Source organism: Merops nubicus, unplaced genomic scaffold (genome assembly GCF_000691845.1).
Source record: "Merops nubicus isolate BGI_N331 unplaced genomic scaffold, ASM69184v1 Scaffold50171, whole genome shotgun sequence".
In the NCBI taxonomy this organism is placed as follows: domain Eukaryota; kingdom Metazoa; phylum Chordata; class Aves; order Coraciiformes; family Meropidae; genus Merops; species Merops nubicus.
This window is the reverse complement of record NW_008587207.1, coordinates 4,323-16,302: the sequence shown is the minus strand read 5'-3', so window position 1 is coordinate 16,302 and position 11,980 is coordinate 4,323. Positions and strand designations below refer to the sequence as shown.

The 11,980-nt window shown below is 39.1% G+C and overlaps 1 protein-coding gene across 1 annotated transcript; it reads right to left on the bottom strand.

Annotated features, from left to right (window-relative positions):
* Positions 1-613: 613 nt before the first annotated feature.
* On the bottom strand, positions 614-11,691 carry BTBD10 (BTB (POZ) domain containing 10; the record flags this gene model as incomplete). The annotated part of the gene is made up of 6 exons (XM_008948835.1): positions 11,387-11,691; positions 6,045-6,235; positions 5,097-5,382; positions 2,818-2,920; positions 1,958-2,078; positions 614-850 (listed from the first exon to the last, which is right to left on the bottom strand). Coding segments are annotated over exons 1-6 (1,063 nt in total), but the record flags the coding sequence as incomplete, so codon positions are not given.
* Positions 11,692-11,980: the final 289 nt, after the last annotated feature.

Sequence of the window (11,980 nt, the reverse complement as noted above, 5' to 3'; positions counted from 1 at the left end):
ACCTAAATGATTCTATGATTAAAACCAAAACAGCCAAACAGAGCTGTAATACTTTTGAAGTGACTTCTGAGATAATTTTATACTACTGGAGTACAAAGAGTATCTCAAGCTCCTTCATGGCCCCACAACTCTGCATTTCAAGTTTTCACACTGAAGGAACATTTTCAGCTACAAGGACAGCGCTGATGCAGGGCAGGACACTCCATTCACAGCTGCTTTAACTCACCTATACAACAAAGTGTTATACTCCAAAAATACTAACAGACACTTCTTCCCACCCTTCCCTCCCCCCCAAAACTCCACGTAATTCTCCCACAGTAACCATGAATTTTCTCATCAAGCTGTTTCTGAAAAATTACTTCCTTTCCCCTCATTGACTGATGATACCTTAATAATAAAAATTAGCTTCCCTTTTCCATTGGATTTGAACATTACATGCAACATATGCTTCTGTGAAGCAGAATATTAAGCAGAACTACCAAAACTAAGGTTCGGCTTTTTTCCGTGAGGCATTAGAGATGTTGTAAAGACTTTCCTAACAGTGCTTATGTAAAAAAAAAGTTAAATCAGCACAAATTTTTAAATTAGCATAAATCTTCAGTACTACTTCTACCATAGCATGGCTTGGTGGAAACAATGAAAATAAACTTACTTTGCGAATACTCCTCCCCCATTTGAGGGGGATACTCTTCATCCCAGTCAACAACATCATCATCTGTCAGCACAACAATGTGGCACTCCCTCTCACCACTTTGGGCACTGGCTACCATTAATGGCAGAATCATTTCTTCTAGATAAAACTCAAATTGTTTGCGAGCACCATCATTTGATAGTTCATGCATGAGAGCACCTGGAACAAAATTTTAAGCATAGACACATCTGAGAGCTCAGTACAAAAAAAAAAATGAAGGCACGACTACAAAACGCAGCAGTTCTGTTTATTTGCAGTATTTTCTGCAGATAGCTTTAAGGACATATAGCCTATTAGTTTGTCTAAGATCAGACCTTTCAAAACATTTACCAGGTGCCTGACCAGAAGTTCAGACTAATAGGACAGTCCTGCAGATATTAACATAACGTTGGGCAGAGAGAGGGGAGACTTTGATGAGAGCTCCTTTACTGCTGAACGTTCGGTAATTGTGGGTACGACTCCTCTCTGGCTTCCCAAGAGAAGCATTATTTAAGCCAGTTGCTGAAAGAGTAAAACACACAACCCACTTTTCATACGCAGTAGCTTAAAAAACAAAGCCTCTCAAAACCCTCACAGCATGAGCTGCTAAATCCTTGTGCTGAGGACAGAGTGCACCAGGAGCGTGACTCAGCAGGCGACACGCAGCGAGGTCGCGGCGCCCACGGGGAAGGCGCAGGTGCCCCGCACAGCTCTCACAGCTGGAGTGGCACAGCTTGGCCCTGTATTGCACAAACACCATGAGATCACAGGGCCTGAAGACACAGGCCAGGTCATTCAAACACTGGCCAAAAGTTTGGCTGTGCTCAGGAAAGGAACAAGCTGAAGAGGCACTACACACTGGGAACCACAAGGCTCCCTACACCACCAGCAAAGCTGTGCTATTTTTCCTAGCAACAGAGCTTAATTCTCCTAAGTAAGCAGTTAAATAAATTATCCTCCTTGTTCCCTGCAAAAAAAGATACCACTTGATGTTACTGCATCTGTGGTGCCAAGGCATCAACAGAGTTTAAGGACTCCACAGAGCTGACCACAGCAAGAAAATATCCGAGTATCATGTACTGAGATAGGAGAAACGTTCTTCAGAAGGTACACGTCAATTGTCTCTGGGTCCTTATTACGTAAGAGGTAAAAAGGGATGGATTTTGCTCATGTAGTGTCAGTGATGTTCCTTACCTAAAGAATACAATTTGGCATTAACCCACCCTCCATATATTTACTTAAGATAGTCTGTGTAATTCCGATTATTTTAATATATTCTGTACTTACTGAGATCTCTGCATTTAATAGTACTATACTCAAAAGAGATACAGAGATAGTCACATGCTTCTCTCAACTCAGGAATAGATATCCCATCAGGACAGCGTATCACTCCAGTCTTGTAGTAATCCTACAGTAATGCAGCAAAGAAAATGTAAAATGCACTTCAACATTCATTGATAGAAACATTTTTTCGTTTATGATACCTTCTCCACAAGCAAACCCACTAAAATGTAAGAGAGCAACACAGGTTAAACTTCATTAATTTTACTGTCCTCAAATTTATCAATTTTCTGAGCTGCTTTCAGAGCAGTGAGCACTGATTAAAGTAGTTATTTAAATTACAACTGTTATTAGTGATCAGTTTGGTAGGTGCATACTTTTATCTACACTTCATTCAGTTTTGCTATTCCAATTCTGCTAACAGAGCAGCATAGCAGCCTTACTTGTTTGTGTAGATATAAGGGGCCATTTTCTTCTCAGACTAAAGTTTGCTTTTCCTCCTGTTACCTGCACTAAGTTAGCTTCCAGTACTCCATTTCACCTAATTTCAGCACAAGAAGGGCTGAACATATCTGAACTAGGTGAACTAGATGCACAGGAGAAGGTGAACAAATGTCTGTCAGGCAGTAGGTTTTTTAGTTCACTTCACACATGCTTTCTCTATCCCTGGCTGTCACATGCACATATCTAGAAAACCTACAAGCCTTTTCATATCAAGCATTTTTTCCCCATCTAGAGGACAATACAGAAGAACAGGATCTATTCCATCCACAAAGTCCAGATATGCAAATAATGTTAAATCCATAAGTTATACCTCCTAACACTCACAGTGCTTGTCCTAACAGTAATTGCCCCTGAAAACTTACCAGAATAGCACGAAACACAGTGGAACCAATTCCTTCAGCAACTTCATACTCTCCTTTTTCATTAGGACGTGTAAAGTTATGTTCTCTGCCTGATCCAAACATCCTGCTCAAGAATAAAAGTGTTTTGGTTAGAATTCCTTACTATGATTTTTTTTTTATCCTGAAAAGTAAAATGGCAGAAATTAGAATGACTGGCTTTTCCTGCTGTACATCTCCTGTGCACATACACAGCTTACTGTGGTTCATGGTTAGCAAGGCTAGTTTCAGTCTTCAGTCTTAACTTGCCAGTATCTTTCAATGAAAATAAAAGTTAGACCAGGCCATTTCCTGCCAATGCCAAAGGTGGGATGAACCCAAAACAAGTCATCTTTGGCATTTGTGGGGTAACATAGCAGAAGAATAAGTTTTGTTGCAGATTTTTCAGTGTTTAAAACACATTTGAGGTAGCTTAAGAAACAGAATCTAGTGTTCAAGTACATACAAGTCAATTTTATTTGCAATTTAGTTAATTTAAAAGTAAAATAGCATTCTGATAGAAGACACCCATACCTAAGGGCAGCACGTACAGCATATTTCTCCTTGCTAGGATGCAAGGAAAGTTAGACTAAGGAGAAAACTACACATGCCAAGCAGTATCTGACTTTTTAAAACACACCTCTGATAGAGAATTACACCCTATGCTTACAAAAAATATTGCCATCTACTCTACTTACAAATACACCCTGACTGCAAAGCTTTGCTTTCATACACACAGCCCAAAGTAAACGAGTTGGTGTATTGTGTGTATTTATAATGGGGAACAGAGTAACTTTTTTCACTTCATGATTTTACATGCATTTTCTGACCACTCTTCAAGACAAGAAATGGCACTGAGGAAGAAGGCTTAAGGCAAATAATACATTCTTATTATAGTTGCTTTTACCTCCCAGAACATACTAGCTAAGCTGTTCCTGATCAGTGTCCTGTGAACTGACATTGGGGGAAAGTGGTTTTATAAATAACTTGCATTTTAGAACAGTATTTCCATCTCTTTATTAACCTACTTTTGAATTATCAGAAGATAAAATAAGCTTGCTCCTTAAATCAGTCCCAAAGGGAGAATAACTCAGCAACACCCTCCCCCCCCCAAAATCTAGTGCATTAGCCAGCACCACCTACTCTGAGGTTGGGCACAGAAAAGTAAATTCTTTCACTGCATAACATCACACTGACACACACCCACTTTGTTAGTCTGGATATTTACATGTATTATAAATAATTGGTAGAAGGTATTTGCATATGTAATTCTATTAATTATTACTTCCTTATTTCAATTTACAGTTTACACAGAGAATTCTTCTCTGGCTTTTCACAAAACAGAGGAAATTGGTACTATTTATTCCACAAGGTGGTGGTTTAAATAAAGCAGAAACTGTTTAATCATATTTATTACCCATACCTGGGCAACCAGCTTTATTTGTGTGTGTCTGTATTTTAAATATGATTATATCCTTATGGGCTGAGAAATAGCCATATTTTAATTAAAAAGCCAAATCCACAGACATAAGCCTTCATTTCTTTCTGCTGCAAGTTTGTAAGTGGTGCTCTCTACATTTGGACAATGGAAAACCAGTCAGTATTTGAGCAACTACAGAGTCTTTTCCCAACAAGTAAACATGTTAAATATGTTGCTCATTATAGATTCTACTGAAACTATTACACACATTGTGGACTTTGCCTCAGCTAGAGACCATTTCAAGTGTTAGACCTTTCTGCTGAGAGGCTGATTTCTTATGCCAACCAGCTATTTTACATTCCCCTGTCCAAAAAGTGTTTCAGAAGACAAACAGCCCTGGTGCTGAGCTTGCGTGTAGTCAGGGTAGGTCCATTAAATAAAATAAATTCCTTCATGGTTTTCCTCCCTGCTATTTCAAAAGTGACCTTCTCTATTCACTACTTTGCTTTATGAAGCAACCACCTTTAAAAACAAGAGCTGGAATGAGGCAGACTGAATAAAGAAGCAACACCCAACAAGACAGAAGGAAGTACATCATGAAATATGAACTTACTAAAACCCTTTTGTCTCTAAGTAATAGACACCTACCAGCATCTCTGCCAAATGGAGGAAAACAACCTGAGTTTTACTTAAAGACCTTTGCAAACTGATAATATTACACGTTAGCACATCAGCTGTAGCAATATGAGCTCAGCAGCTATTTAAACAGTTTTAATATCTACAAAGCATTTATGGCTCTCTCACACAGTTAGACATTAAGGACAAAAAACAAAAAAATACAAACCTGCCCAACATTGTATTAGGTTGTGCAGTAAAGATAGAAGGATCCACAACAAATCTTGTGTTATCCACTATGAGTGTTACTCGTTCGGAAGTTCTTACATTCCGAGCTCCCTCTTTTCCATTTTCATACACAAATACCATTTCCCCACCAGCCTTGCAGCTCCCATCTGAACTTGACTGGCTACTGTTTCTGCTGCTGTTCCCCATGCTAACAACAGAACCATTGGGGGAGGTCTTCTGAGGACGAGGGCTGCTTGGTCGAGATGAACTGTGATCCTTTTCTCGATCTTAAGGGGGGGAAAGGGAGAAGGAGAAAAAACAGGAAATGAAATTATAGATTTAGATGAGCTCTATGCAGTTTACATCTTGCCAGGCACAAAACATGTCAACTTGGTAGGTACAAATTCTTTCAGTTAAATCTATTCTAGTTAAAGAAACCTTCAAAAATAAATGTCCATATATAAGAACCTAAAGTTTTTACCACTTAGACATCAAAGCCACCTCGCCTCCTCTTACAAGAAGAAAAATTAACATTCTAGTATGGAAAAATCAACTCCACATTATGCTATGCATCACAGTTGATGTTTAGGGCTGTAGTTCAAAGAAACAAACCAAGTTTTATCACTCTAAAAAAAAACACAGAGAAATGTTTCATCTATTTCTAAATACCTAACTCCTACCAAATACACAGGAAACATATAGTCTATCTTTTTAAAAAAAATGATTGTTCTTGTGATCTGAACTAAGTACAAGCATGATATAGGAAAACACAGTGAAGACTAAAGAAAAAGTTATGACCTATCAAAAAAGAATACTTCCAGCCCAGGGAACATGTAAGAAATCTGTATGTTTTGTCATCAACAAATAATGCCTGTTATTTTATTTTATTAACAAAATCATAATTAATGTTGAGAATTTTAATCCTGAAAGGCTATAGAGTTGAACACACCAGAATGATACTGTCTTGTTGGCGAAGTAACATTCCTGATGCATGGAGTGAGCTGAGATTCTGCTCTTTCATGGGATGAGTCACGAGATCTGTCACTTGATCTGCGTCTGTCCCTTGATCTCTCATGTCCACTTGCACCATGGAGGCTCATTTTGGTGTACTCTATTCCTTTAGCAATACGAGATGAGGTGCTGAAAACAGAAATCAGTATTTAGCATTTCAAAATTCCAGAAACATTATGCACTTACATTTTAAAGGCATTCGCACTCCATGTACATGTTTTGAAGATTAATATTATCCATCTCCATTTTCTTTGACATACTCATGTTTAATATTTACTAACACGAACAGTGATTTGGAACATTAAGCAGACAGCAAGAATTACCTGTTTGTTGGTGTGTGATCTACAGAGAGGCTGCCTGATCACTTGAGCCTGCCTGTGAACCTGTATTCACAGAAAACCCTTCCACAACAGGTAAGTCAAACACAACTGAGCATCTTACTTTGATTTCTCACTGTGAATCAAATCGTGGAAGCTTAAGTAAGGGGTCATTTTTTCCAATGGAACCTGTTTTGGAAAACGCCTCTCAGAGAACAGAGCACTAAAAGTACTGACTTGGCTTTTTTTGCAACTTGCCCTTTACAAAGGCAGTCAGCCTGAAACCAGTTGATATATCAGGACACACCAGCCAAGGGTTTATTTCTGCACTTACAGCTGTGTAACAAGTAGGACATTTGTTCTAAACTAGCAAATTCTGCTGTAACAGTTTAAGATTTTTTTAGACTGTGATTACATTATGTTACATTCCTTAAATGAAAATACTGCTTGCATTTTGCAATTCATTATTAAACCTACCAACAAAACTGGTTTCCTTCAAGATCCAATACTCTCACAAACTACCTGAAAATATCAACTTGCATCAGCTACGGTTGAGTTTTACCAAAAATACTTACACTTTCTACTTCTGCACTTTAAAACAGAAATTTACATTAGGGCAGCAGAGACATATCTATATCCTCATACTCCACTGAAATACCCAAATCTTTGCTATCTGACTTTCAAGTGTAGGCATGACAATGCTCCTCATTTATGGTTTTAACTGAAGAACTTTACAAAAATCTCAGGTACTGGATAACTGTGACAGCCATCTGCACAGCTACAAGCTCTGACAGACAAAGGTTCATAATTCCCACAGGAATCTCACTGCTCCACGTGCTCGCAGCCTGCAAATCCTGTAACTTTTACCAACAGACCTTAAATATGACTGCTACGAATGCTGTAGGATTCAAGAACACCAAGAAGCTAACAAAAGCACAACAAATTTGAAAAGCACAAACTGTACAAGCAAGCTGAGCAGAAGGTTCTCTTTAAACTGCCTGTAAGTAATAAAAAAATAAACAAACAAGACTATTCAAAAAGGTGAATGTCTAACATGACATGTTTCAAGTTTCAGTGACCGATAACAAGAGGAGCTTAAATGGGAACAAGAAGGCTATGACAGATCTTACACAGTTTATAGTGGCACAAAATGAGCATTAGTACAATGCAAAGAATAAGAAATATACCTCTCAGGTAAGGAACACGAGCTTCTCCCCACCCCCTTTGTATGAGGAAAGGTTCTTGCTTGATAAAGCAGAAGTTTGGTGCAGAGAGAATCTACTGCAATACTGTTTCCTGCCAAGCTTAAAATATGCTGCAATAAGACATGCATCTTTAAGCTGTGAAGTCAGCCAAAGGTCTATTGAATAAAAGAACTGCAAGCCTTGCTTATGGCTGGAAATGCTCAGTCCAAGAATAATGATGACCCAATCACTTTCATTAAAAGGAAATAGCATTTTCCTTAGGACTTCCATTGCAACTCTGAACGTGTTAAGATACATAGCATTTCAGCATGGCAAATGTGTCTCTTTCCTTGTTTTACTACTTTATTAGTGAAAAGTAAATTCTGAATTATAAAAGCAAAATGTGCAAAAGTTTACAAGAGTGACATCTGTAAACCTCCATTTCAAAAACATCAATGATTTAGGAAAACCTTTACACCTTTTTTCCCCATATATATGCATACAAAACAGCTATTTCAGGAGGTACAGACTATGCCCACAAATTATCAGAAATATGGATTACAGCCTGTAACAATAACCTAACTTGAAATCAAACTGATGATATTCACTACCACTGCAGCTAAACTTCCCAAGAAATGGTCAAACTTTTTTTAAAGTAAAGAAACTGTGTCTTATCTGAGTATTTATATTTGTGCATCATGGTTTAACCAACTACCCCACAAAGTGGGTGGGTGAAGGTGTGAGTGTGCGTGGAGTACTTAAACACATACATAGCAGTCCCGTGACAAAATATCTCAGCAAATCCTAATAAAGCCCCATGTCATCAGGCCTTTGTTCAAGCAGCACTTTGATCCTGGACATGATAATATTTCTAACCATGCTGTGAGAAAACAGGGTTTTGCAGGTGCCACATTTTACAGTATCAAAATGTATAATTCATTATTTCTTAATAGCTAAGTGCTCTCGTTGCTTTAAATAAGCGAAGTGCACCAGGAAATGAAACTGAACCCTCTAGGGCTGCGCAGGCTTCTCAGGCGTTTGGGCAGAGCCAACAGGAGTTGCCCTTTCACAGAGAAGGCAATTAAAATGTGATTCTTAATCCAGAAAACCATCTAAAGTCACACTATCCTCTAAGCAGTGATTCAGCTCACACTGAAGGAGGGCAAACCCTAGTTAATCATCTCTTTATTGGAGTTGAGAAAAACAGGTGCTACAGGAAGTAACACTGACTGAGCTGGCGTCATCCTTCCGTCTTAGTCACCTCTGAATAAAGCACTAACGACACCTGGCACGCTGGTTTCAGCTGCACCTTCCCAGTATCAGAACTGGGGCTCCTCTCCCCTCGGTACACACAGGCAGCAACCCCAGGAGGAGAGGGGCAGGCGCAGATTCATGTGTTCCTGCTGCCAACCAGGGCTGAGCCCTCGGAGCACAAGACACAAGCCATCAATTCAGCCCACCATGCTGCTGAAGAGGCAGGAGCTGCCAGCTGGAGGACGGGATCCTGAGATATTAAATTGTTTCTGAAGCAGATAGATTAGTACATAATTCTGAAGAGCTGTTCAAATTGCAGCTGGCCACACCATTCGTTTGCTTCCCTCTACGTTGTATTTTTCTCCCTTTAACATACCGACTAATGCTAACTGTGAGGCTGGCACACTATTAACCAGAAGATGAAAGATACAAGCCAGAATGGCAGATTTCTCAGAATTCAAGCAATTTGGCTTGAGACAGCACTATCTGAATCATGAATCTTCACTCACCTTAACACCAACCATCTAAAATGTCCATCTTAAATCTAATCACCGTTGAGTCACAGCACACACAAAATTCTCTTTGATTTGTTGGATATATACCTGAAAAAAAATTTGAAGTTCCATTTGCTTGAGAACATGTGTACTCAGGTAATACTACCACTGAAATACAACCTTGCTGTACAATAAACAAGACAACAGTTTAAATCTGAACAAAGAGAAAATAAAGGGGGAATCTAGCCTGTCCAGCAGCCGCTGGCTTTACCCTGCAGTATTTGACTAGGAAAAGTGTGTCACTGAGCTACTCCATCAGTTAATCTAAAAAAGGAGCTACCTCTGTAGTCAGCATATAAAAGAGACCTGCAGCTTATATTTTCCTGTGAAGATGCTTTAGAAGTTGGAAGTGTTCAAAAAAAAAAAAAAAAAAGGACATCAGAACAACCTACTCATTTGGGTATTTTTGATATGAGGACTTGTTAACAGCATCATTTCTTCCCCTTTAACAAAGCCATTGGGGATAGGAGGTTGTTTCTGCAGGGAAACTCAAAACCCCTTCTTTGTCTACAAACGTGTCCCAGGATGCAGGCAACCCAAACTGGCACTCACTAGGGAGCTCCACAGTTGTGTTGACACAGCTACCCACCTACACTGATGGAAATTACAATTAATTTACCAGCCAATGACCACTAGTCATATGCTGTGCTGTGGAAGCCATGGGCAATGACTGAAGTACACTATCCTACAAGCCAAATTTTCTCCTATGTGCTTAATAACATATTGCACTTAATTTAAAACTGTAGGAGAGGGAAAAAAAAAAATCATTTTAAATCCACAGCCTCATTTCCTCATCCACTAAAGCTGGAAAAAGCCCCATATATGTAGACCATCTGTGACCCACAAGTTCATCAAAGAAAGGTAAGAGTCTTGCTTTACCGGTTGTTTTCCTAGAGGAAAAAAGAAACCTCCAACTACCAACCCTATGAATATTGGTATATTCAGACAATCTTCAGAAATTCAGTATACAGTTTTTCCTGGCTCCAAATGAACATTGGGAGACTAGCAGTGCACCTATTCAAGAACTTTAAGTCTGTGATTTACTTTCCCCCTCAGTCAGGGATCATGCAAACTCTGCCTCTGCAAAGGGAAAAGGCATTTTCTTTAAAAGCAGCTGACTCAAAGAAATTAAAATAAGCTCAAGGCTTTATTTAAATAAACCTATTTAATATGAAGTAAAGAAGGAAAGAGTACCATCAAAATGGCACACTTGTCATACTGGTGTGCTTTCTATTCTGCATTAAGGGAAGAGCTGTTTTAAACTGATGAGCATTTACATTTTTGAAATGATGCTTTAGAGTCATCTGTGGAAGGAGAGCTTCAGTTTGTCTTTATACATAACAACATATTGCTCTGAATATATTAGTAACGATTAAAACAAGTCATTAAACTGAATTAATTCTACTGCCAAAACAATTAGCATGTATTCCAATACAAAAGCTTCATGTGCATCCTACTGAATACTGCCAATAAACATACTTGTTCTATAAAACTGACTCTTCTCTACACAGAATTATGGTGCTAAACCAATATATTTTTTACCCCAAAACCCCCCTAAAACCTCATCTAAATTAAAAGACACAGCAGTGAAACATTAACCAAGACTTTCACACTTTTTTCTCTCTTTATCTTCTAAAACTTAAATTCACTAACGCTTCTTAGAATTTAAATTTGGATCCAATCCTTCCTAGGATGATTCACACAATCAATACTTGTAGAATAGGGGTATAGAGGTTTATCTGGACACTAAGTTACAGATACAGTGCTTTAAGTCTTCAGAAGAAAAGAAATCCATTCTGCTCATATTGCTAGGACTTAACACAACAAGCCTTCTGCCCCCCTTCCTCCCCCTGAAGTCTGTTCTTTGTGAGCAGGCATTTCAGTTGACCAGTGCACACAAAGGACAGTACTTTTCCTTTTCCTCTTGTCCTGAATAATGCAGACAGATTATTCCTGTTAACAGATACGCACCTTCCTCTTGTATCTATCAGGGAGGAAACACAAAAGCATGGAAACAGTTTTGGAATCAGAGTACAAAGGAATTCTGTTCCTTCCAAAAAGGCAGCTTTGAAAGCCAGATCAGCATCCTTTGGCATTACTTGTTAAGTTCGGCATATTTGATATTTCCATCATTTCTTCTGTAGTTCACTGCACCACGGGCGAGCCTTACTTTTTCCTCCATTGTCTTCCCCTCAAGGATAAGAGAAGGTAGCTATACAGTCCATTAAGTGTTCAAAGACACAAACCCCTCTAGATATTAATTCAATTCAATTCCTCACAGTCACTGACTCAGCCATGCGTCGTGCAGTTCTGACGTCTGACCTCGCAGGCTCCTGTGAGCTGAATTCCTAGTGCCGTTCCCATCTCTCAGCAGCCATTGGGTACCACAGCTGACAGGCAGGGTGGGGAGCGTGCCAGAGCTGCTCGGTACCCTGCCAAGCACCATCTGGGAAGCTATTTCTAGTCCTGCCAGCTTGTCGGGTTTCAGCACACAAACACCACATCCGAAAAGGTTACTGCTAACTTTCTCTCGTCACATCTCATTTGTGTTCGTGATCATACCAG